This window comes from Enoplosus armatus, chromosome 3 (genome assembly GCF_043641665.1).
Source record: "Enoplosus armatus isolate fEnoArm2 chromosome 3, fEnoArm2.hap1, whole genome shotgun sequence".
Classification (NCBI taxonomy): Eukaryota; Metazoa; Chordata; class Actinopteri; order Centrarchiformes; family Enoplosidae; genus Enoplosus; species Enoplosus armatus.
This window is the reverse complement of record NC_092182.1, coordinates 23,911,921-23,938,920: the sequence shown is the minus strand read 5'-3', so window position 1 is coordinate 23,938,920 and position 27,000 is coordinate 23,911,921. Positions and strand designations below refer to the sequence as shown.

General features: G+C 40.6%; 1 protein-coding gene across 1 annotated transcript; it reads left to right on the top strand.

Moving 5' to 3' along the window:
• Window positions 1-219: 219 nt before the first annotated feature.
• Window positions 220-27,000, top strand: arhgef3 (Rho guanine nucleotide exchange factor (GEF) 3). The gene is made up of 12 exons (XM_070903290.1): window positions 220-254; window positions 7,043-7,109; window positions 12,421-12,483; window positions 20,083-20,190; window positions 21,437-21,691; window positions 22,094-22,156; window positions 22,294-22,390; window positions 23,599-23,675; window positions 23,765-24,022; window positions 25,357-25,527; window positions 25,696-25,885; window positions 26,234-27,000. The coding sequence occupies exons 1-12, from the start codon at window positions 220-222 to the stop codon at window positions 26,998-27,000; spliced, it is 2,151 nt and encodes a 716-aa protein (XP_070759391.1).

Genomic DNA, 27,000 nt, shown 5'->3' with positions numbered 1-27,000 from the left:
TTGACGGTGAGATGAAAGGAGGCTTTTCATTACAATCACAGCGACTCAGTTTGTTGTTCGGCTGAATCTTCGGACTGAAGTTTGACTTTGACTCTTTTCAGAGGAAGAAAAGTTTGTTTTTATTCACCGGAAACGCGCCAGCAGGCGGAAACAGTTTCGGCGGTCCATTGTTTGTTGATTGTGGATCTTTTGTGGATCGTTGGGAGGAGCTGCAGCCCGATGCAGACAGGTGATGGATGTCAGCGGGGTTCAAGGTGAGAAGCTGCACCGCGAGCCTCCGAAAGATTAGTTCTGGTAAAGAAAAAGATTTAAAAAAAAACACGATAATAATGGGCGTTTTCTGTTAGTGTAAGAGAAGAAGAATGTGAAGAGACAGACAGGGAGTTAACTCTTCCACCGCCTGTCTGTCTGCCTGTCTGTCTGTCTGTCTGTTACTTTATAAAAGCTGTGTGAAGAAGTTAAAAGTCTGGCGGCGCTGAGAGACCCTGAAACATACTATAGAGAGAGAGAGAGAAGGTTTTTATTGCTTCACAGTGAGTCACAAGTTTGCCTGAGAGTGACTTATAGTCTGCACACACACACACACACACACACACACACACACACACACACACAGTCCTCTGTTTACCATCATGGCAGTTTGGTGTGGAATTATGTTTATTTGTTGTTTTGCTAAAAGCCTACTGAAACTACCAGAAGTACTCTGATCCTTAACTTAAGTGACAATACAAATACCTTGGTCTAAAAATACTCCTCAATTCAAAATATTACTAGTTGTAAGTAAGTACATTTACTCAAGTACTGTACTTAAGCACAATTTTGAGGTACTTTACGTGAGCATTTCCATGTTGTGCTGCTTTTATACTTTTCCTGCGCTACATCTCAGAGGCGAATATTGTGTTTTTTACTTCACTGCGTTTATTATATATATAAACTTGTTACTTTACAGATTCAGATCATTAATACGAAATAAAATCAACAAATAGATTATGAAAAGTAAAAGCATTCATTCTGCAGAATGGCTCTTCTTCACAATTTTATATTATTGTAAAATATTATATTATTCTGTTGTTGCCACTAACAAAACATGTGAGAGCATTTTAATGTTGTAGTTCATCATTGTGGAGCAAGTTTTAGAAACTTTGTATACTACTGGATAGATTAGTAGTATAGTACTGCATCATATCCCATATCATATGTTTTTGAACAGCGCTTCATGGGACGGCGATCAATACATCAATATACATGTGAAGTTATAACGCAATATCAGTGTGTGTCCTGATATAGTCAATTTTTCAGAAAATTCGTGGACAAACCATTTATACATCAGATAAGCATTTAATAAACATCTTTTTTGGCTAATCCAGCAAATTAGATACCTGAAAAAATCAACGTACTTCCTTATATTGATGCAAAACTACTGTAAATCCAATATTACCATACATTCCTCACAATAGCCTAAAAAACTGAAATATTAAATAATAAGTTAAGAGTGTTAAATGTGGCTTTTAGTGCTGCAACTTAATCTGACTGTTTGACTCTCTGATTGGTCTAAAAATACTTTATTTATATAGCACCTTTAAAAACACAGTTACAAAGTGTGTTACAATAAAAACAGAACACATTAAAAACACAAAGAGACAGAAACTAACTAAAAGCCATGAAAACGAAACACAATATAAAACACAAGGAGAGTAAAATTAACTTAAATGTCACCAGAAGGCAATTTTAAAAGTGTGTTTTTAAAAGAGATTCAAAGGACGAGACAGAGTTCGATGCACTGATCTCCACCGGCAGGTCGTTCCAAAGTCTGGGAGCCTCTATCACCTTTGTGAATCAGCCTGGACCTTGGAACAAGGAACGATGCGTCCGTGGATCTCAGGGGGTGGGAAGGGACATAGGGCAACAAGAGGTCTGATAGATAACTTGGGGCGAGGCCTCTCAGGGCTTTGTAAGTAATCTGTAATATCTTAAAATCAATTCTAAAAGCCAGGAAGCCAGGGTCGGTGAAATGAGTCAAAATGTCATAAAAAAGTTATAATGTCCCACAGCACAATGACACGTCTTCAGATGTCTCGTTTTGTCCGAAAGGTAGTGTTTACTGTCGTGTGAGCATCTGAGAAGCTGGAACCACCAAATGTTTGGTATTTTTTTGTACTTTTTCAAGCTGCAATTGTTTTTGTCCACAAGAACTCCAAAACAAGATGGCCGACACACAGTCCTGACAAACTATCCCCTTATCAGTTGTTACAGCTAACATGTTAGCAAACTACTTCCACATCCACAGACACAGAGTAACATTATCACCCCATCAGAGTCGTGTTCGTGACCAATATTCACTCTCTTTTAGGTCTGGTTTGGTCTCCACAAACTCCTGAGAGACATCACATCACACGGTCATTTGATTTATTGTTAATTTAGAATAAACAAAATAAATTTTTTTACAACCAACATTTTCAATCAAAGCTGAAGCAGCGCGTCCTCCATGTGAATGCCACCGTACAGTCGTAGCAACAGATGAGCAGACTTGAAGCAGTCGGTGTTGATCTTTGGAGGAATGTGGTTCTGCTGCTTGACAGTGAAGATGTTGTTCAGGAGATGTTTGTTCTGCTGCTTTGTTCTGTCACTAATCATCATGTTTCTACCAGCAGTATGCTGCCCTGCTGGTTCCTGGAGGTGTGTGTGTGTGTGTGTGTGTGTGTGTGTGTGTGTGCTTCTGACTTAGGGTACCTTTGGGGACGCATTTCAGACTACAGACCAGTTAATTGGAGACGGCTGATTTTTGGGTCAGTGATTAAGGTTAAGGTTAGGGTTAGGGTTAGTCTCCAGGAAATTAATGTAAGTCTATGTAATGTCCCCAAAAGTGACTTAAGTAAACGTGTGTGTGTGTGTGTCAAATGTCAGCAGTGGTCCAGAGCATTACAATCATGCGTTGCAAGAAAAAAAACATTATTTTGGTATTAGTTATGAAAATCTATGAATCGGCACAAGTATTCAGTTAAATATATTTGGTTGATATAAAATCGTCACATTTGCTGGAATCAGAGAATTGATTAATTTTCTCTCAGTCGTCTAATCGATTACTCGACCCCTTGAATCATTTCAGCACTTAATGTTTGCGTGAAATGTTGTATTTATAATGAGTAATAATCTTGTTTGGTGGAGCAGGATCAGTTCTGAGCTGAGGTTTGTAGGTCTGACCTGGGATCAGCTGGTCTCTCAAAGAGTCAGAGAAGGGCAGCGTTTCCTCTGCTGTTTCCTGAACAATGTCATCACATCATGTTCAACTTTTTTCCACAGCAGGAAATGTCGTCCTCCCACCTACCTGGAGGATAAGACGGTGCCGAGATGTGCCGCTCAGAAAGTCACATTATTTACATCAACTGTTTGTTTTGTTGGTGTTTTATATCCGAATGCATTTGGTGCTATAGGGAGTATTTCCAGCAGCAGGAATAAGTCTGTGTGTTTCTACTGAAGGACAACAACAATGGAGCTACATGGCACAGAGGAATAAGATATATCAGGCTTTGGATACACAGATGATACTTGTTAGTGGAGCAATTCATTGTTGCTCTGGGTCTTCTCAGTGGATTTGTTGACACCAGTCTTATGTTTTCAAACTCATCATGTAAGTCGACATATAGAACAACATTGAAAAAGCTTTAAACGGAGTCAGAGTTTGTGAAACAATGTGTTAGTTTTACTAAAGTTTGGCTCTCCACGAGAACTTCTTATTCTCAATCTGAACACCAAAACACAGTTTGAGTCTGAAAAATGTTTACTGAGAGACAGAGAGAGATTAAAACCAGATGGGGGGTAAAAAATCCAACAAGAGGAAAGAGCGAGAAAAAGAAAGAGACTAAGAGAGAGAGAGAGAAGTAGGAGCCTGAAGCCAAACACACCTCTGATCTGGATTATAAGTGTGTGTGTGTGTGTGTGTGTGTGTGTGCGCATCCAGGGTGGGATGATTTGTGCTATTGGAAAAAGCACACTGCAACTCCCAGGAATGAATGAGTCACACACTTAAACACACACATATTTAAACACTTGTAATGTACACACGCACGCACACCCACTCACACACACACACACACACACACACACACACACACACTCACACACACACACACACACACAGTGGGAGAACAGATTACAAAAGCTTTGTTCAGATCAGAAATGCAGAACAAGTTTCTGTTTGGTTTCAGGTTTGTTGATAAACGTTCTGTTAGCATGTGTTAGCATGTGTTAGCATCTGGAAACGCAACACTCGTTGGTGTGTCTAACATTTTGTTGTTGTGTAATGCTCTGTACAATGGACTCGAACTATCCTACAATGCAGCACATTGAACCCTGTAGAGGTTGTTAGGTGTGTGTGTGTGTGTGTGTGTGCGTGTGTGTGTGTGTGTGTGAGTGTGTGTGTTTCCTATTGTAGGTAAGGTGACCGGGGGCAGGAAACAGAACAGGACTGGGTTGCACCAGCTATTCGTAAATCCGTCACTAAGATTTAATAAATGCACCAGTAAAACTTAAGGAACATCCTAGATAGTGAAAACATTAGTGATGTGTAAATCGGTTGCTAGGAAATACTGTCGCTAGGTAGCACTGTCAAACATTGTAAACAGGAAATTACTTTAGCATCACAAGCTGTAATATAAACTTCATAAATTACATTTTAGGAGGCCAAACGACATATTAAACATAAATGCAGGCATATAGAAATCTGTGTGAATGAGTGGGAAATACCTGATTATGCTAACCGAACTGACAGTATTTATTTATTTATTATTTATGTCATTTATTCTACGTTATTAACATAATGTTTTGTAATTTGAGGTGTATTGGTGTTTTTTGTGTCTTGTCAGTTTGCAGCATTTTGAAGTGTCTTCTACAGTGGTGGAAGAAGTATTCAGATGCTCTACTTAAGTAAAAGTAGTAATACCACAATGTGGAAATACTGTATTACCAGTAAAAGTGCAGCATTCAAAATATTACTTCAGTAAAAGTACTAGTATTATCAGGAAAATGTATTTAAAGTATCAAACGTAAAAGAACTTATCATGCAGAGACCTGCCAGTGTTATATTTCTACATATTATTTGTTATTACTGATGCATTAAAGTATAAGCAGCATTTTAATGTTGGAGCATGTCGAGTTGCTGTTTGGTAGTTTAATCAATAATAATGCATCACATTTTGATAGGTGATCATATATTTTGTATGTACATGTACAAACTGTGCTTGATTGACACTTGTTGAGCCTGTTGGGGCAGAACAACTCGTCATCATTCCTAGTAGTACATAGGATTTGGTGACATTGCGTAATTCGCAGCGTTCATTCAAACGTTATGTCCCATCAGCCCGAGTGACTGAAGCCACCTGTGTGCGTGTGCAGAGCCTTTTAATTTGAAAAGTAACTACAGCTGTCACATAAATGCCGTTGAGTTAAATGTACAATATTTCAGAAACATAGTGAAGTCAAAGTATAAAGTAGCATAATATGGAAATATAAGTACAAGTACCTCAAAATTGGTGCAGTAGTTGAGTAAATGTACTTTCCACCACTGCTCTTTAAAGGGGTCATACATTAGCGGTTACAACTGGTAGTACCATCTGTTCACTCCTGCCTCGATCTCTCTCTCTCTCACACACACACACACACACACACACACACACACACTCAGACCAGGGTGTGTGTGTGATGATGTAATGTCTGGTATCTCTGACCTTTCTTTGTGTCTTTCTCTTTGACTTTGTGTTTCCTCTCCGTCTGCTTCGTTCCCTGCAGTGACATCCCCCCAAAAAAAAAAAAAAAACGTTCTTGAAATAAGATAAACTTTCAGGTAAAATATGGCCGACTCTCCAGAACCCTCTGTTTACATTTTACTTGTACTGACCAACAGACGTCATTAGGGGACGCTGTGGTCAAACTCAAACCTAAACCACTGCCGATGCCGTCATTGTACAAGTAACAAATTGGCTTGTTTGCTCACTGCAGAGACACAGAAGAAGAGTCGAACCTCCTTCTCGAGGATTTATAGACCATAAAGGATCTTTTCAAGTCTTAATAGAATAGTCACATATGTATAGTGAAAGGGTTACTGGTCGCTGTGACCTCTAAAGTTTAGATGAAGATCATTTGAGGCCTCAGTAGTCTGAGTTAACGAGGATGTAAAAGTAAAACAACATCATAAAACATAAAACTGTTTGTTGTGTATTGTTTTGATATGACCATAATAATAAATAATAATAAAGTTTATTAATATTGCACTTCAAAACCAGAATGTTTTATGGGGGAAAAAAGTAATAAACCATAAAAATATATATATATTTTAAATGTCAAACAGTTAATAAACTAATACATTCAGTTTGAGATCACATAAGACAAATATAATATTAACAAAAAAATAACAATCGCGATATATTTTTGCTTGAAAAATTACTTAAAAATGACTTAAAGTATTAATCGATTATCAAAATAGATTAGTAACTAATCGATTCAAACATGCAAACATACAAGCTATATGTGTATGTACAGTTGTATTACATAAACCAACTTGTGTACACACATGAATACACAAATAAATGACACAAAAAAGCCAATAAGCTTTAAAAAATGACCTCGATGCAACCAGGTTCGATTGTAAAACAAGTTTTCATTGATCATCGATCACAATAAAAAACATGTTTCATAACTCCCTGTTTGAAGCTCACAGTGTTAGAAAACAAAGTGTAGGAGGCTCGTCATCTAAACACATCTGTTCTCTGTACGTTTATGAAGTGTACGCTGAGGGTTTTTGTTCTGGTTTCTCCATTTTGCCTTAAAGGCACTTCATCAAAACAGATACAAGATTCTTATGTTATTAATTATAATGGAAACCTGATCTAATGGTTTTATGTTGTGTGTGTGTCCAGTAAAGCTTCAGTGGTGGTCCTTTCACAGGAACAGTGAACGCTGATGAATTCATCTTCTTTCCTTCTCTCCTTCCTTCTTCTGTCTCTTTTTCCTTCCTTCCTTCCTTCCTTCCTTCTGTCATCTCCTTTAGGTCGAAGCTGCAGAAGAAAACTTCCTCCTTCTCTCTTCTCTCTCCTGACGGATGGTCCCTCAGAGGGGTAAGAACAAATTTGATTCGTATCATTCACTGCTGTTTGACAACTCTACACTTTATTGAGATGTAATGCACAAGATCTAGATAATAAAGGATGAGACAGAAGTGAAGAGCCACAGAGTGCGTTATGGCTCTAATATCACAAACAAGAGCATAATTTGATTTTCAAACTTGTGTCATCGGTTTTAGTTTCACCAGTGAGACGTAACAGCAGATCAGTGAATTTCCCAAAGTAAGGATTCCTTTAAAAAACCAGAAATTTGTATTTTGCTAGTTTTTTGTGTAGTTAAAGGAATATTTTAATTTTGGTAAGTACGTTTATTTGCTTGCTTTATGAGTGAGATCAACATAAATAAAACAACAACAGTTTGTGGTTTTAGGATTCATCCTCTGAGAACCATGAACGTCTGTACAAAGTTTCATGACATCCGTCCCATTGCTCACAATAACAATATAACATATAACATGCTTTTAGAGGGTAATATTTACCCTTTAGGCTGATGGGATTGTCATTAGTTTTGCAGGTATTTGGTCATAAATCAATCATAAAGTATTGGACAAATTAGATTTTGACCTGATGGTGGCGCTAGATGGGAAGGCAGTGGATCACCAAAGTTATTACAGCTTACCCTGTGGAGAACTTGGATATCTGTACAAAAGGTTTATGGCAAATCATCTTTCTTATTTCAGCTTATTGGCAACAATTTTGTCAATCATTTAAGTTATTTTTCATTTTTTTTTCATGCAAAAACATTTCACGCTTCTAGCTTCACAGATGTGAGGGTTTGCTGCGTTTCCTTTTAATAGCTTAATTTATAATTTTTTTAATTTCGGACTACTGGTTGGACAAAAAAAAAAAAAGAAGCATTGTGAAGTTATCACTTAATCCATAATGAAAATAATCATTAGTTGCAGTCCGATACAAAAAAGTTATAAATGAGCTCCCCCTCAACCAACTACATCAGTAAAATCCTGCTTTTACATTAATGCATGAGTAATAATAATAATCTAATGATATAATATGTAATAGTATAACAGGGGACATTTAAATACATTTTCCTCATTATAGTTGCATACCTTTACTTAAGTAACATTTAAATGCAGCACTTTTACTTGAACAGAGTATTTTTACAGTGTGGTATTAGCACTTTTACTTAAGTAAAGGATTTGAATACTTTCTCCACCACTGATATATATATATATATATTTCTGCACCAAAGTGGTGGACCGACCAACATTGCCATGCCTAGAGCTGCTAAAGAAGCTAAAACCATCAACAAACTAAGAATGAAAGCCAAAACTATGAAATTATATGAAATTTTATTGCTAACTGACATGAATAGCACACACGTCATTTTTCACAAGGATTTATTTTCTTTGCATGATTTTTATAAAGTAGAGTTGATTTTCTTTGTGTGTCGATGTCTCTACGGCCGGTGTCTCCGTGTCTCCTGTAGCTCCTAATTATAGACGGCCTGTTTCCCCCGACGACCGTCTCTTCCTGTTTGTCCAATGGGAACTGAGTGGACACACACATACACACACACACACACACACACACACACACATTGTGAGGGGGTTCCTGTTCCTGAGGGTCTGTAGATCCACTCAGAGAGGTGGTGAAGCTGAGGAGCAGAGAGGAGCTGCTGAGGAGGTTTAGACTGTGACTGAGGAGGTGGAGGAGGAGAAGAGAGGAAGGCAGTGGACAGAAGAAGGCAGAAAACAAGAGGAGGAGAGAGCCTGACTGAGGAGGAGAGAAGAGAGAAGAGGAGGAGAGCAAAGCGTGTTCAGCAAAGAAAAGAAGAGAATAGCAATGTGACTGTGAGGAGGTGACTCAAAGGAGGAGATCAGGCAGCAGAAAGAAGAGAGAGGAGGCGCAGTGATCACAGAGAAAAGAAAGGACAGCTGATGTCATTTTAGGGTAACAACAGTGTGACCTGGAGGAAGAAGAGGAGGAAGAGGAGCAGGTTACTGTTTGCAGAGAGCGTTAACTGACACTTGAACTGTGTCTGAGGAGCAGATCTAATCTTGATGATGGGCTGCTGTCTGCTTGTTTACTATCGGGTGAGTCGCTGATTTCTAATGTATCCCAGAATGCCTTTCAACGATAACCAGAAAGAAATCTGAGGGTTTACTAACACATGCAGAACTTCCCTGCAGAACCGTCGCTTCATGTTTTATTTACGAGGTATCTTCAGCTGTTTTGCACATTTCTTATCAATATATGTCTCAGATCAAACAGGTTTAGGTGCACTCACAGTGATTCCCAGCGATGTGTTCCTCAGTGTTTTTGAGGCGGACACGTTCTTGTTAATGTGACCTACGCCGCGGTTCTTCTCCACGCACACACAAGTTCATGTTTCAGTGTGTCTACGCACATTTCATTTTGCAATTCTGTGCAATTTGTGCACATTGACTGTTGGGTTCCACTTTCTTTCACATGGATGTTCTTCGTCAACACTTAACGTCAACACCTTAATGTACATATTGTGCAGACAGCATGATGCAGTAATTGTATTGTTTCATGTGATGATCACAGACGCATGTCATCTGTCCAGTGAGGTACTGCACACAGGTAAGATAGACAGATAGATCGTATGTCACAGCTGCAGGACACAAACAACCACAAAAATGAAAAATGAATGTTAATTATACGTTAAAAAGTTACAAAGATGTATCCCACCGTGCGAGAAAGAAAATGTAATTATAAAGTCCTTCAGCGCAGCTACCAGTGCAAATGGGACATTAGCTAACATAATACCACTTTATTCATTGCAATTGACCTGCCAACAAATAAACCCCAAAACAAAACGACTTTGTTAACTTCAGCTGTAAAAGAGTCACACTATGAGGGTGCAGGAATAACTGTTTGAATCTTCATTTTACTGTAAGTTTTGGTTTTTTTTTCATTCAATGAGCCTCATGCGATTGAATAAAAAATACTGCCTAATTGTCGTTGTTACAGTTTGGTTTTGGTACGGATTAAATAAACGAGATGTAACGTGTTAGTCAGTGAGCTTCAGAGATGCTGGTTGGTGGATTTTGTTACCTTTGGACAGAGCCTGGCTAGCTGTTTGTGCTAAGCTAGGCTAACTGTCTGCTGGCTGTAGCTTCATATTTAGCGTACAGACATGAGAGCGGTATCAACCTTCTCATCTAACTCTCTGCAAGAAAGCAATTAAGCATATTTTCCCTTAAAGTCGAACTATTCCTTAAAAGTCACAATAAATAGCATCTGATAATTGACTTTGGGGTCATTAACACAAACGCTTCATGGATCATCTCCGTAATATTCAAATTCCAGTTTACTGAGACTTGTTTCAGTCAGTTAATAGGTTATTGTGATGTTTAGAGGACAGACCTTATATGGACAGGAGGACCAGACTCCTCCTCTTTGGTTTCTATAGCAACAGTGAGTTAAAGGTAAGGTCTGCCAGGTTATATAACGTCCGGCCAACAACAAAGTCTCAACACAATACTGAACAAACAGCAGACTTCCTGCTATTGTTACACTCTGCTTCACCGATCCCGACATCCTCCTCCTCCTCCTCCTCCTCCTCCTCCTCCTCTCCTTTCTCCTTTACCTCTCCTCAAGTCCTCCTCTCCTTCCCCTTCTTCTCCCCACTTCTTTCCTCTCATTCCTCCTCCTTGTCTTCGTTCACCTCTTCCCTCCTTTTCTCCCCTCTTCTCCTTTCCTCGTCTCCTTTTCTCTCCTCTTTTATTCTTCTCCTCCCTTCCTCATTCTTTCCTCTTCTCCTCTTGTCCATTCCTCTCCCTCACCCTCCTCTACCTCCTTCTTCCCTCTCATCCCTTCCCGATGTCCTCCCCTCGTCTCTCCTTCTTTCTCTCCTCTCCTCCCCTCTATCCCTCACTCCACCTCCTCTCCTGTCCTCCCCTGATCTCTCTGAACCTCTCCTTTCTTATTTTGTTGCTTTTTTTGTCCACTCCTCCTCCTTCATTCTTCCTTTTCCTCCTCTCCTCTTGGCCCCTCTTCTTCTTCCACCACTCCTCCCTCCTTTTTTCCCCTCCTCTTTATTCACAATCGCACCTTATCTCACTTCTCCCCCCTGCTCTCCTCTTCCATGATCCTTCTTCTCTTCTTCCTTTCCTCTCCTCTCCTCCCATCTCTCTTCCCTCCTTCTTTCCTTCCCTCATCTCTTTGAACCTCTCCTGTCTTATTTTGCTCCTTCCCTCTCCTCGCCTTTTCTTTTCTCATCTTGTTCTCCTCTCCTTTCCTCTCCTCTCACATCCTTCCCTCCTCCTTTACTCCTCTGGTCCCTTTTCCTCCTCCTCTCCTTCTTTCCTCCTCCTCCTCCTCTGCTCTCCTCTCCTCCTCCTCCTCCTCCTCCTCTCCCTGTCTGCTCTCCTGTCCTCTCATACAGCTGTTTGCCCTCAGTGACCCGGCTTATCAGCTGTGTGTGTGATTTTCTTCTGTTTGTGTCGTCATGGCAGCGTACAGGAAGTGTTTGACTCCTGTAGCTGCACTTGCGCAGCTTCCCACCATATGAATGGTGGTTGCCATAGTTACCGCAGAGGTTACCAAAAACCTTGACCCTCGACCTTCTGTCTAAGCACCGCCAAGACCAGTGGTTCCCAACCCAACCTCTCATGACCCCTTAAAACAAAGCACTGTGACCTCTTGGCACCACCAGTTCTAGTTTCATTTTGTGATCCTCCTCTGTGGGGGTCCCGACCTTCATGTTGACTACGACTGTCCTGAAGACAGTAGATCCAAAGCCAATGAGACTCAGAGGAGGAAAGTAACTCAAGTTCTTAAGAACAGCTTTCAGGTTCTGGTACTTTAAAGGTCTATTTCTATGTTGTCCATTTGAGTCTTTCCACTTTTACGCTACTGCATTTATCTGAACAAGATCATAAAATATCGCTGTTGTCGGGCAGAAATCTTCCTTCTCCAAGATGTCAACTTTTCAGCTCTGAAAAACAGCCTTCTTTTCTTTTCTACTTTCCTTCCTCCTCTTGTTCTTCCTACTTTTCCTTCTTCATTTAATCTGGAAATAAGAAACTCTCCAAAACTGTAGATGTGATTTTATAGTTCTTTTACTTTGGTTACTTGAATATGTTTTACTGACCAAACTGACCAGTCTGTAACCAAAGCAGTGAGCTACAAGCTGCACTATATCGAGCTGCAGGTTGTCAGTGGGTTTATCACTCCAAACTAAACATTCACATTATATTTGTGTCATTTGATTCGGTGTGAAATCAAAACATAATTTAATGGAGCTGTAAAAGACAGTAACCAGATGGTTCGATTCACTCCATCTAGCATAACGTTTGCTGTGTTTTGTGTGTTGCAGAAGAAGAGGAAGCAGGCCAGCAGAGATGCAGACTCCCTCAGTCTCTGCAGTCTGGACATCAATGTAAGTTCAGCTCCTCTAAACTAACTTCTCCGTTGTGGCTCAGTGTGTGCTATCAGGACAGTTTCAGACTCTGGTCTTGTCTCAAAAACTGGTGAAAAATGTCAGAAAATCTTTAGTGCCCTTAGTGACTTTTACTTTGAAAAGGCGAAACACTTCCTGATTCTGTGGTGGCAGGATCTTCACACCTTTTAAAATATGAAATATGACCTAAAAATGGAGAGAAGAGTAACTTCCCTGCAGTTTTGTATACGTTCTGTAGACCCTGATTTATGGTGAAACTGCATGTAACAGTTGTGAAATGTGGCTTTCTGTCCATGAAATTTTTACATAGAGCTTTAAAGAGTAACTTAACACTAAACCACCTTGTTTGAGTTAATAAGTGTATTATCTGTAGTGTGATTTTATCTCACCGTCAAGTGTTTCTGGTCTATATTTAGTCATTATAGGTGAGCAAAGATCTTTAACAGTAGCTCTTTTCTCCTGTATGTTGTGTTTTGATCATAACTTATAAGTGCAGTCTTCTTCTTCACTGCCTTTTGTTGGTGCATTGTGATGTTTGTTGACACGTTAACGCCACCTGCAGATCAGTGGGATAGTGTGAAACTATTGGCAGGAATGTGTACTTTTGAAGGACACTGATGTAATTTAAGTCACCGTTGCAGATAAGTGTATTTTAGCATTAATCTTTGAATTATATGCATAAAATGTTAGATGTGAATGAATGAATTGTAATTCAGGTAAATTATAGAAATATTGTGTGTCGATAACGGCTTAATGAGACTAATAATGAGACTTATTATTTATGAGAAAGAACAAAAAGAGGTGTTTCATTCTATCTATTTTAATTTTAAATTATATAAAGGTGGAATTTTTTTATAACTGTGATTTTACAACTCTCTCTCTTGAATTTTCCAAGTTATATACAAAAGAAGTATCCCAACATAAATCATATATATACACTACTCACAAAAAGTTAGGGATATTCAGCTTTCACATTGAGCAGAAATGAGGAATGAGATGAAGAAATTACCATTGCATGCTTCTACTTAAATGCCCTACTTTCATGATATAATATCACTGTAGCATGAACTTTTTACATTTTCCATAAATTTCACCTGAAAGTCGAATATCCCTAACTTTTTGTGAGTAGTGTATATATATATATATATATATAACATACAGGGGGAAAAAAGTACACAGCATACTTCTATCCTCTAAAACCCATCCCTCTCTCCCCAACAGGCTGCAAAATGTAAAATATGAAACCACATGAATTACAGTATAAAATGAAATATATTACTCATACAACTCATCCACAGGACCTTAAAAACCTGCATGAGGTGCACTATTAGTCACTCCCAGTCTATATGTCAGTGACCATGGATACACAGGATATAGAAGGTGTCCATGTTTTTCGTAAAATTAGCTGATTTTCCTCTAGATTTTCCCCTTAATTTCCTCTAATAGACTAGAGTAAATCAAAAACATGACATCTTTCTACCACCTGGCATGAGAATGTGGTTTGGGATTTTTCCAGTTAAATAGGACAAACAGGCAGCTGAATGCAACAGATGAGGGAGTAACTGTGATTTTTGAACTTGTACTTTGTTATCTCCAGCATTGACTCTGGGTTATTGTATATTGGGACCCTCGGGGGTCCTCTGCCCTCGTGTTGGGCCCCTCCTCATGTACTTGTCTGTATTTTTAGCCCTCTGCCAGGAGCCCGCTCCTTCTCGGGCGTTTCCCTCCCTGCTCAGTCTAACACAGGATGTCCACCCTGTTCAATACACCTCGATGTTTGTGTGTCAAACAGACCCAAACACACCGTCAGTCTTATTTTGTTACAAACCAGCGCCGGCAGATAAATTACACTCTATTGTTTCTCTACTGTCGCTACCTGCAGCCCAGTGAGTCACACACACAGTCATATTGTGCTCTTACTGAAACTGCAGGACCAGGAGACTGTAACTGATTTAAAGGTCAAAGGTCACGACAGCAGTTTAGATTTTATATCAATATATTCAGCAGCACTGTCTTTGTCTGGGATAAAATCAGAGGTTAAGTTTTATTTCATATGTCAATAATCTCCTTGCAATGTCATAAGAGGTTTTTAGAAAATAACTTTTTAAATTTAATTTTATGGGAAACATTTATTCAAGTTAGTTGTGTGGATTTTATAAGAAGCTGTTGATTTTCAGAGGAAATTCCTCTGAAGACCTGCTCCATTTAAACCAAAATAAATATTTATTCATTATTAATTTCTCTTCTAAAAATCACATTATCCGTATACACCCAGCCACTTTATTAGGTACAATCTAATTAATTCCTGTTCTGCCATGAAGTCTTCTTTTATGATGCCTTTAATGTTCCGTTTTTTGACTCTATCATAGATGTGTTAATTAAATCTGAGGTCATAGTCAGTGGTGTTGTTGTACTGGACTACATTAAATCTGTTGTTTTTCTACTTTTCTACTGTCTACTGTGCTGCGATTGGCTGGTACTCGTTTCTTCTCCCCTGTGTTCTTAATATTTTGCCCCCTTCATGTTTTACTCCACCGCATGTTGTACTCGCGTAAGTAGGAGGACAAAAAGTGGAAAACATCTTTCAGTATAATGTAGTCCGGCACAACACCGCCTTTAGTGACGACCTCAGTAAATAAACATGTCATTTAATTCACACATTTCTGACAATGCCAACAACGGCTTCAACAATTTCCCATTTTCTCATGTTCAGCTGACCTGCTGTGTACTGACTAAACTGTACTCTCCACAGTAGCTTACAGTAGCAGTTAACTGATTGGGAGTGTACCAATTGGAAATTAGGATCAGCGTCTCCAGAACCTTCCAGTGAAATTATAGTTAGTGTTTGTATCAGATCCATTGTGGGAAATTAGAGGAAACTACAGGACCTGTAAAACAAACAGTCACCAAACGTTTCACATGACAGTTTGACTTACTGATAAGAAAAGAAATCGGCATCATGAAAAATCGACATAAATAAGATAAAGCAGTAAAACATTATAAAGGGACTGAAGAACAGAGCTAACATCAGGATGTAAATAAAACAGTAAAATGAGTCCTGCTGTCATGCAGAGCTGCACCTCATTGATTGTGGAGGTTTCTGTTTGGCACCAGAGTGGTTATAGACATTTTGTGGACATCAGTGGTTAATTAATATCTACTGACCCCTTCGGGGTCACATTAACAGTTATTGATGTTGTTTTGTAAACCGAGGGCAGTGATTAATAAACTGTGGCATCTGTACCTTTTAATAAAAGCAGGCTATTTTATTTTCTTAGTTTTAATTATATTTTATTATTATATTGTTTCCTTAGATATCTATCTTAGGCAAAGTGCATACGAGTGGCTTATTACCCATTTGATGATATGAAAGAGGGATAACCCGTCAACCCGTCTTGAATGTGCGGACATGCAGCAGATGTGTCACAGTACTAACAATATGAGGCGGGTTTGTCTGAGTCAGTAGTGAAAACCGAATCTGTTCTTGGATCAGTAGGTCACTCTTGTTCCTCTCAGGGCGTCCACGACCCAACAGCTCCATTTACAGACAATGGAGCTGAGTCAGAAGGGCAGTTTTTGTTCGCTGAACACGAGGCGTGTTTCATGTCATGTCAGAGGTCAGCGATGATGCTCTGACTCTGATACCCGTCACAGCTCTCAGAGGAAACCATGGAAACGTTTCTAAAAACGACACAATGATCAAAGTTGTTCTGATGCTTCATTACCGCATACAGCTGATCCAGGGTGTGTGTGTTTAAGTTTCTCTCTTTTTTTATTTTGGAGAAACTATATCAAGTCTGCTAATGTACCCAAATGCATCTTACTTACCCCTCTTGATCGATTAATCAGCCTTTTCTTGATTCATTGATTTGATTTGATTTTGCCTTTGGAAAATTATAATGGGCTTTCACTATTTTATTTTTGCATTTTAGTCGTCACATGTCTTATTTTGTCCAATCAACAGTCCAAAAACACAAGGATATTCAGTTTTCAGTCAGCTGGAATCAGAAAATTAGTTTTTGCTTGAAAAATGACTGAAACGATTAATTGATAATCAAAATATTTGCTGATTCATTTTCTGGTAATCAACTAATCATGTCAGCTCTTTAACCACTACGTGCCTAACTCAAACCCTTACAACCTGAACCAACAATCAAGTCTTAAAGTCTTTAAGTCTTTGTAATGTTTTTGTCCCACAGTTTCTCTGTAAACAGATGTTTACCACACCACCACATGAGTACTACAAGTATACACACAAACACACACAGTAATTAACTTAAAAACTACTGCAGAACCAGGGCAGAGCCTGCAGGCCTCTCTCTCTGTACTAATTACAGTTCAGATTAACATTGACTGATGTTGAACTGAACAGTCCAGTCCCAGCACCACCAGTAGCTTCAGTATCAGCCCCAGTAGCAGTCAGCATCATGATGGTGATAAACTGTGGGTTAAAGATGCTAAAGTTAAATTTTATTGACCGAGTGACTGGAGTTTATACAGAATTCATATTGCTTGTAAGCATTTTATAATAATCTGATGAGATTTCCAGCAACGGGGCGGTGTATGTGGGATTGAGTCAATATAAATTACAGTGTGTGTGTTCATGGCAATGAAGCAACATGTCAACCAGTGCAACAGTGTGACTCATTGATGTTTTTTTTAATAGTTTAGACGACAATGGAGCTCTATGGCTCAGAGGAATAAGATATATCAGGCTCTGGATATACACAGACAATGCTTAGGATCAAAATGTCTTCTCCTTATCTTTATTGTTTTCTGAGGCTCAGAATATAAATAAAAAAAGTGGATGCTCGGGGGAAAGGGAGAAAGAAAGGAAGGAAATAAAGTGAGTGGGTGAGTCAGAGAGAGAGAGAGACAGAGGGAGGGAGAGAGAGAGAGGGAGAGAGAGAGAGAGAGAGAGAGAGAGAGAGAGAGGGAGAGAGAGAGAGAGAGAGGGAGAGAGGGATTAGCAAGCTTTGAGTTTCCAAACAGAGTCAGAATCACTGAGAGGGAGAAATCTTTAACAACCATTTAATAGAGAAGTCCGTTAGAAACCTGGAACAAGAGATTCAGAGCTCCAGATCCGTCTGAAGGGACCAAACCTTAACTGGACATCTGCTAATTACCAGGCTCTTTCTGGACACTGCCAGAGCCGGGTTGTCAGGAGACTCTTCTCGTACCAAACTCTTCCTGGATGCTCTTCCAGAACCAGACTTTTGCTAGAAATTGTGCTGGCAGACTTTGTGGATCTCGCTCTTAATGTTTTGTCATTATCACACTTTCTGGACGCTGTTTCCAAACTCTTCCTGGATACTCAACTGACACCAGACTCCTTCTAGAGGCTTTACTGGAGTTTAGTTCTTTGTATCAGACTATTTCCAGACTCCTTACCAGCGTTAAGTCTCTTCTGAACATTCATACCTGGATACTCTACCAGCACCAAACTCTTCCTGGACACTCTAAAAGTTTGAGAATATTTCTGGACGCTCTCTCGGTTCTGGGAAAGGTCCAGATCCTGTGCTGGGCTTTGTGGTGAGCAGTATGGTGGTGGGGCTGAGCCCCCTCTGCCTGCTGGTACACCGGTTCAAGTCTGAATGCCCTGTGGAGTTCGGCAAAGGGAACAACAACATGGGGAAACAGGTGGAGGTAAGATGGAGAACATATCTTCTAGAGGCAGAGTAGAAACATTCCTGTAGTGTTTTGTGGAGCGTTTGTACTCTTCAGTGGTCAGTCATTATTATTATTTACTCCCATAATGTTTTTTCTTTGAGAGTTTCACTTTGATGGACGTTTTCTTGCATTCACTGAAGGATTTCAGTTGTGGAAGTGAAAGAGTTGGAAGAGTTGTGGAGAAGGAAACAGAAACAGTAGAAATATTTTCTACTGAAGAAAACATACTCGTTTGTAGTAGTGTAGTTTGTTTGTTTGACTGTATTGACCATATGGCATGAAGTGAGTTCCTTCATACGTCTCTCTTTAGTTTTTCTACACAGAAGGTCACTTGACTGACTACAACACCGGGGGTGATTGGAAAAACAGATTCTGCTCAGAGCCTCAAAACAGCCTGAGCTGCCTACGGACACTAAACACTTCTTGATCAGAGGGATTGTTTTCTCCAACTTGGACAAAAAAACAGTGAACAGGCAGACATCATACTTAGATATATTTACAATACTTTTGGTTCCTGCTTTTTCTTATCTGTTGATACTTTATTGGTTTAATAGACACTCTGTATTATTACTGATGTTTTTCCTTCATTACACCTTACCTACGATTATTAGATTATTATATATCATTCACGGTCTCACCCATGCTGTAATCCTGCATTGCATAAAAAACGTGCAGTAATTTGGCTTCTCGATTGATGATTCAAATCATCGATGTTTAGGGAGCATTCCTATTGGACACACATTTTTTTATTGATTTGACTGTGTGGAAATCTGAAGTTATTATATCACAGATGATGATCATGTGAGAGACATTAAAGCATGAGTTTTAAAGGTAAAACACGGCTCTTACAGGAGTTATTCTGGGGCGGGTCTAGCTTGTTTATCCACAGTTGGGTTTCTGTTTTATTTTTTTTAGACTCAGTCTCTGTCAGTCTGCTGTAAACCTGCTGTAATTAGATAGATTAGAGTCTGTTGTTGACCAACTACACTGAATTGATCTTTGTCACATTGAATCAACTGAAGCGTCATCACACACAGAAACTCATTACAACATGTCCGATGGAAACTTCTCAAGTGTAAAGCAAATGAACTGATTATTTATTATCCTCACTGAACAAACTGAAAGTCAGTGTGTAACACAGTTAAACTGGTGTTTACATTTTATATTTTAGAGACTCATCAGATCTCCAAGCAACTTTAGAGGATATGAAGTCACAGCTTTAAATTGTGAGAGATGAGAGAAAAACTCATGACTTGAACTTGAAGGTGAAAATCAGTCTGTGACTCCGAAGCGATCGAGGACAAAAAACAAAAACCGCCTGGCAGAGGTTGATTTATGTTTGGTCGACTGGTTCCTGACAGTGAGCGCTGATGGAAACAAAGTTTGATGGTTCCTGTGTTCCAGTAGGTCAGCTGACTCTGGGCTGCGGGGCAGAGCTGAAGACACACACGCATATTGATTTATCGTAAGTCTGTATTCAGAACAAACAGCCGGGTGCCATTTTCACACACAGAGACCGACCCTGACAACATGGAGGCCTGATATCTGTGTGTGTGTGTGTGTGTGTGTGTGTGTGTGTGTGTGTGTGTGTGTGTGTGTGTGTGTGTGTGTGTGTGTGAGAGAGTCTGGCAGAGAGGGAAAGACTTTGAGTCACACTATTGTTTAACTTGCAGTATATCAGTAATACAGAGTCAACTTTCCCACAATATCTACACTCACAGCTGTTTAGAAACCTCAGACTGGACTACAGTGTGTTTATGAATTCCCAGAATACACCATCATTGGTTCTGTAGCCCGCAGGTCTGTGAGGAAGTCAGTTAAGCAGGTTGTGGACTGAAGCCCCACATGAATCACAGGTTTCTGTATGATAATGTGATCCTAGTTTGACTCTGTTCTCTCCTCCTCCAGGAGCCCAGCACCAAGCGCAGTAAACTCGTATCCAGGGTGACGTCTCTGGCCAGCCTGCTTCCGCCCGTCAAGACCGCACCGCTGAAGAGGATTGGTCAGACGCTGCAGGTGAACCACCAATCAGATCGTTAAGAATTCGCATAGAGTTCAGGCACAGCAATTTCATTGGATATGAGCTGTGTACGAGCATTTCTGGAGCCAATCGGCTACTTTGGGCGGTTAACTGCGATATTGGCTGGTTTAGTTTGTCTGCTAGTTCCCTCCAGTGAGGTTGATGGATGTGTTTGGGGGGAAAACCTGGCTGGCTGGCTGTATAGGAGGTTATGTGCGATAATTAGTGTGTAAGTATGATTTATATTTGTCCTTCATTGTAAATATAGGATGAGTAAGTGTTCGGTGTTTCAGTTCGTGTAATTTGACTTTACAGACCTGTATCTTGAAACATACTGGCTCTTATTAACATGAACATGTATTGTTTATTTCTTAGTGTGAGAAGTTGTGTGAGTCTTTCAAATTGACACTTTGCTGCAAACAAACAGAGGCCATCTTAGGTTGTAGTTTGTCTGTCCACTTTATTCTCTTTTGAGATTAATAATGTGATGTTGTGTAGTAAACCTGTACGGCCTTCTAGTAAAATACAAGAAACCTTTGAAACGTCTTCTAATCGATACACCACAGTCATTACAAACTGCAGCCAGTGACATTTATTGAAAGATTAAGATGCAGAGTTGTAGGGGCTGCTGGTTCCAAAAGTGTTCCCATTTCAGTTTTCTCTATTTATAATATCCTCAATGTTACTGAACAAAGAAACACGAGACTTTCCAGAATAATATTATAATCCCGTAGGTTATTCTTATGACCTCCATGATTTCAACTGTGTTTCTTCCATCAGTGTGGCATGCCGGACAGCTCTAAATACTACAATACCCATGAGCCATTGATATGGAGATGGAGCCAGTCAGAAGTGTGCGAATCATAGTGAATTTTAAACTGCAAATTGTTAGCAGTGCACCTTGGGAATCGTAGTTAACCCCTCCCCTGGAGTTTTTATGCCCACACGCTTGTACCTTCAATATTTTAATCAAAGAACCAGATATTTTCTAACACAGTTCAACCAGAAGAGCTTCATGCCAATCAGAGCTGAAGGAAACTCAACTGTGAGTAACGAAACATTGTTCACGGGAAAAATGAATGGAAACCAGGGGCACCCAAACTAGCTCTTGCCACTTCACAACTCTGTGCTACAGATGCTGAAAATAAGACAGTTTGTTGCTCTGTTAACCAGCAGTAAAAAAGAAAACGTGTGAAATAAACATATTATTCTATAGACAGGTCTGTCTCTCTGTCTCTGCAGCGCTCCATCAGTTTTCGTAATGAGAGTCAGATGGAGAGAGCCACTCATCCTCCTCCCTCCTCCTCCTCGTCAATGAAGACGCGCGTTATCTCGGCGACAGTCTCCAACCCCTCCTCCTCCATGGCCGCGACACGGGTTTCCACGGCAACGGCCCCAGCCGCCAAGCGCCGCGACAGCAAGCTTTGGAGTGAGACGTTCGACGTCCGACTGGGATCGATGCAGACTCTGAGCCCAAAAGAGATAAAACGACAAGAGGTGAGAGACACGCTGCTGCTGGACTGAAGGATGTATTTTACTTTTGACACAACAATGTATTTTTCATTGGGGTGGAGTCTGAGGCTGTTTTTGGTCTCGTTATTTACAGACCATCAATTTAAAAAAATAGTATGTACACAAAACATTACCATTGTCTTTATAGAATAGTTTTGACAAAATACAATATGTATTCTCAATTTTTCTTGAAAATTACAAGAGAAATCCAAACATACATCATTACAACCAACTTTTCTAAATACACTTGACAAAAACAATATTTCATCCTAATCCATCAGTGTTGAAGAGGTTGACTCTCCATCTCTAAACACTCAGATAAGACAAACTAATGTCTTAGACATGTCTACAGTTGTCTTTTTGCTGAAACTCTATATCTCCCTGCAGGCTATATTTGAGTTGGCTCAGGGTGAGCAAGACTTGGTGGAGGATCTCAAGTTGGCTAAAAAGGTAAAAAAAAAAAAAATATATATATATATATATATATATTGTTCCTTGAAGAACTGACGTTCCTCCTACATTTGATCCACAGTACCACTATTTTCTGAGTATGTTCATGTGTGTGTGTGTGTGTGTGTGTACTGCAGGCCTACCATGACCCGATGCTGAAGTTGTCAATCATGACTGAGCAGGAACTGAACCAGATCTTTGGTACTCTGGACTCACTGATACCCCTGCATGAAGGTAGGAAGGAGCATCTAATGGAAACGTGTTTCAGCCTCCACAGCTGAGCGCTGAGTCCAGAGCTGAAGCATCTATAGCCCCTTTCAGACATGTACCCTCCCCCCCCTTACGTTAATCTGATGGTAATTTAACATGTCAGTCTCTGAAAAAAGCACCCTGGTCAAACTTAGTAACATTTGCCGTCAGATTAGTATAAAGACCACAAGGTTAGAGATTAAATGTGCATCTTGTTCCACCTTCTAAGATAACTGCAATTAAAGTTTTATCTCAATCTTTAGTTTAACAAAGTGAAAGAGCCAATTATCAGTTGTTGAAGAGATCAATCTCATATCAGCCCATATTGCCCTTGTTGACCAGCACTCTCTATAATCAGTGGATTCACTGTGAGAAGGGGGGGGGGGGGGGGGGTTGTCCCTCACACTCATGACGGTCATTAAGGCTTTGACAGCAAAACAAGTTTTGAAAAAATACATTTTAAAATCCATCTGTTTTGCAGCCAGTTGTCTATGTCTGAATTTCAAACTTTGTCTGAAACTTTGTCTTAAAGCTGCAATTCATCTAATTGCCACCAGATGGTGACAGTGTGGTGAGAAACCCCCAACATCTCTCTCCACATACTGTATGAAGTCAACACTGCAGAGGTGGTGTTCACACTAACTGAACTTTAATAGTGAGCCACTGAGGAAAAGGAAAGGGAGTCTACACGCTGAATATTGCAAACTCCTACAACATTTTATCTTGCAGTATTTAGGAAAACGAAAAGCATTGATTTGGATATGATGTGTGCATGTTTGGCTAAATGTTTAGGCTGAGATCTGAAATAAAAAAAAGATGTTGGGATTTGGCGTGCAGGTGACTTAGTGATTAGGGCTGCTTATTGAACCTTGAACAGACTGAAATGTGTCTCAAAGTCTCAAAAACTGTCCAGTACCATCAGTTCAAGTGTCTGGTCAGATTCGTCATGTGAAAAGTTCTTGTACGGCTGCTTGTGTTTGACGACATTTAACATTTGAGAACAATAGCAGCCATGTTGGTGACGTGGATTGAGTTTAGACATTCACTTCATGCTCATGTTGTAGCTCTGTCAGTATTTCTGGATGCCACTATAAGAGTTTGTGTTGCCATTGTGTCTTCTTCAATGTTCCCTTGCTGCTTTGGGTCCTGACGTCTTGAAATTGTTTCATAATTTCAAAATTGTCTCTCCTCAGACCTGCTGAGTCGCCTCCGAGACGCCAGAAAACCTGACGGATCCACAGAACATGTGGGACACATCCTAACTGACTGGGTGAGTTTTTTTCTTAATAATACAACACTCATAACATAACACTCCTTACACTCTGTATTGACCAGGTCTCTGTTTTTGTGTCCCTTCAGCTGCCCTGTCTCTCCTCCTACACTCCGTACTGCAGTAACCAGGTGAAGGCTAAGGACTTGTTGGACCAGAAGAAGCAGGATCGGCGGGTTCAGGATTTCTTGCAGCGCTGTCTCCAGTCGCCCTTTAGTAGGAAGTTGGACCTGTGGAACTTTCTGGACATCCCTCGTAGCCGACTGGTGAAATACCCGCTGCTGCTCAGGGAAATCCTGAAGCACACGCCCAACGACCACCCGGACCGGCAGCACCTGGACGAGGCGGTGAGGAAACCCAACGTTAAGATACTGTACACCTTTGTCCTACAGGTCTGGTTCACCCCACTGTCAGACTAAGATAGTAAAAGTGTTCCAATCAGAATTGTCAAGCACAGATGTAAACTGTGCAAACATAAAGGAGTAACCCAGAGGACTTGGTATAAACCTGAAATGTCAGGAATAACCTTAAAAAGTCTGGGATAACCCTGAAAATTAAGGAACACCAGCATTTAAAACGGCAATATTTTGGTGAGTCCAGTACAACTTTGACATGGGAGTTTGCATGGTCGACCAATAAGAAGCCATCTATTTCGGGGTCAGAAGTAAAAGTCCTTTTGTTTTCTCAAAACTTTAGGTGACTGACATTAAGAGCACATCAAGGCTTGGATTTCCATGAAAGTCTTCTGGTTCAATCATCAGTACAAACCTTTAGTCAGGAAAAAAACTTAATAATAACCCTGAATATTTGGGAATATCTTTGAAAGTAGGGGTATGATATGTAATGTGTCTGGATGGGGTTACATTTTGTCTGTTTGCTCTACATTACAAGTACCTGGGAGTTCACATAGACAATAAACTGGGCTGGGTAAAGAACACTAATGCCTCTACAGGAAGGGCCAGAGCCGTCTCTCTTTTCTGAGGCGGCTGAGGTCCTTCAACATCTGCCGGACTATGCTGAGGATGTTCTATGAGTCTGTGGTGGCCAGTGCTATCCTCTATGCTGTTGCATTGCGGGGCAGCAGGCTGAGGGTGGCGGACTCCAACAGACTCAATAAACTGATCCGCAAGGCCAGTGACGTTGTGAGGGTGGAGCCGGACTCTCTGGCGGTGGTGTCAGAGAGGAGGATGCTGTCCAAGCTGCGGGGCATCTTGGACAATGTCTCACATCCTCTCGATGACGTACTGGTCAGACACAAGAGCAGCTTCAGTGGGAGACTCATTCCTCCCAAATGTACAACAGAGCGACACAGGAAATCATTCCTGCCTGTGGCCATCAAACTGTTCAACTCCTCCCTCTGAGTGTCACTGACACTCAGAAGAAACAGACTGGAAATCTTCTACATATACTACCTCACTATTACTTATTGTTAAGTATGTATATATATATATATATATATATATATATATATATACATATATAGACAAACATATACACTGCTGTTGTATATATCTTTTACTTTTACTTTTATTTTTCACTTAAATATTGTAAATGTGTATATTTTTATTTTCTATTTCTTATTTTTATATTTTGTACATACTTTTATTACTAAATTTATGCTGCTTTCTAATCTTGAAGCACCGGTAAAGTATTTCTGATTCTGATTCTGATTCTGATACAGATGCTGATGGTTCAGAGCGTGGTGGCAGACATCAACTCGAGGACGGGGGAGTCGGAGTGTCAGTACTACAAGGACCGTCTGTTGTACACGGAGGACGGACAGAGGGACGAACTCATTGACCGCTCCAGGACCCTCTGCTGCCATGGAGACCTGAAGAATAACAGAGGACTCGTCAGTAGATTTCTATAATTTTATTATTTTACCAATTTTATGACCAGAATGACTAGTAAACAAGATCTGAATATATACATATATATATATATATATATATATATATATAAAAATACTTCACCAAGTAAGAAAAATGAACTTCTGCTCTCTCTCTCTCTGTCTTTGCAGAAGCTCCATGTGTTTCTGTTCCAGGACGTCCTGGTCATCACCAGGTCTGTCTCGCTGAACGACCAGCCAGTCAGCTACCAGCTCTGCCGCCAGCCAATCCCCATCCGGCAGCTGGACCTGGAGGACCTAACAGACGGAGAGATGAGAGTGGGCGGGTCCATCAGAGGGGCCTTCAGCAACAACGAGCGGAGTTAGTAGATCTCAGATACCACAGATACTACAAACACAGATGCATTTCATTTTGTCGTCCCACATGAAGAAATGAGGATCGGTTTGCATGCATTCACTTGTTTCTTTATTTTCTCTGTTGTCGGCCGGTTTGGGCTCCTCAGTTTCAGTGAAGGAAAATCTTATTGCTACGGCATACAATGATATTTTTGTGAACTTCCAACTTTGTGGCAACAGTTTCCTGTTTCAACATATACACGTTCTGGATGGAAACAGAACGTGAAATTACCAAACCTATTGTCACAGATGTCTGACCATAATAACCACCCTTGTTTCATGTGGTCTCTCTCACTGTCTCTCTGCCTCACAGCAAAGAACTTCTTCCGGGTTTCTTACCGTACTGGAGGTCAGCTGCAGAGTCACTGCTTCCAGGCCAGTGATGCCTTCAACAAACAGCAATGGATCAACTGCATCAGACAAGCCAAGGAAGCCGCAGCACTGACCGGAGACCAGCCACCACAGACAGGACAATGTCTGGAGACAGGGCTGGGTGGACAGATAGGGCCGCTTGGTGAGACAGGTTGTGTTGACTCAGTGCTTGAAGACGAAAAAAGGATGTGGGGGGAGACGGAAACAGGGCTGGGTTTGGAGGGAGAGGTAGGTCTGAGAAGAGAGAAAGATCTCGGGTTGGGTAAAGACGCTGCAGTGGGTTTGACTCAAGAGACAATGACCGGCAGGGACATGGAGACAGGTTTGGGTGAGGATCGTGGGATGGGTTTGGAATTAGATGGAGAAACAGGGATGGACGGTGAGAAGAGGCTGACCATCAGTGAGACAGAGACAGGTGAAATGGAGGCAGGGCAGGGGGTCGATGGCGAGATGATGACAGAGCCAGCTTCCACACCAGGAGCCACAGGCGACTGGAAGATGGATGGAGGAGGAGGAGGAGAAGGAGGAGAAGCAGAGACCCTCATTGGAGGTGCTAATGATGTTGCCACCTCCCAACTCTCCTCTGCTTCTCCCTATCAAGAGGAGGAGGAGGATGAGGAAAGGGAGGTGATGGAGGAGGAGCGAAACGGCGCCGAGGGAGGAGAGGTCGGCATGGACACCAGCGAGGAGCTGACCCTCAGGTGCTGA

What these genes read in the sequence shown, in the direction of transcription:
- arhgef3 (XM_070903290.1), top strand. Translation starts at nt 220, where the DNA reads ATGCAGACAGGTGATGGATGTCAGCGGGGTTCAAG. An exon ending in ACGGATGGTCCCTCAGAGGG is followed by an intron (nt 7,110 to 12,420) that starts GTAAGAACAAAT and finishes TGTGTGTTGCAG; the next exon opens with AAGAAGAGGAAGCAGGCCAG. An exon ending in GGCAGCACCTGGACGAGGCG is followed by an intron (nt 24,023 to 25,356) that starts GTGAGGAAACCC and finishes ATTCTGATACAG; the next exon opens with ATGCTGATGGTTCAGAGCGT.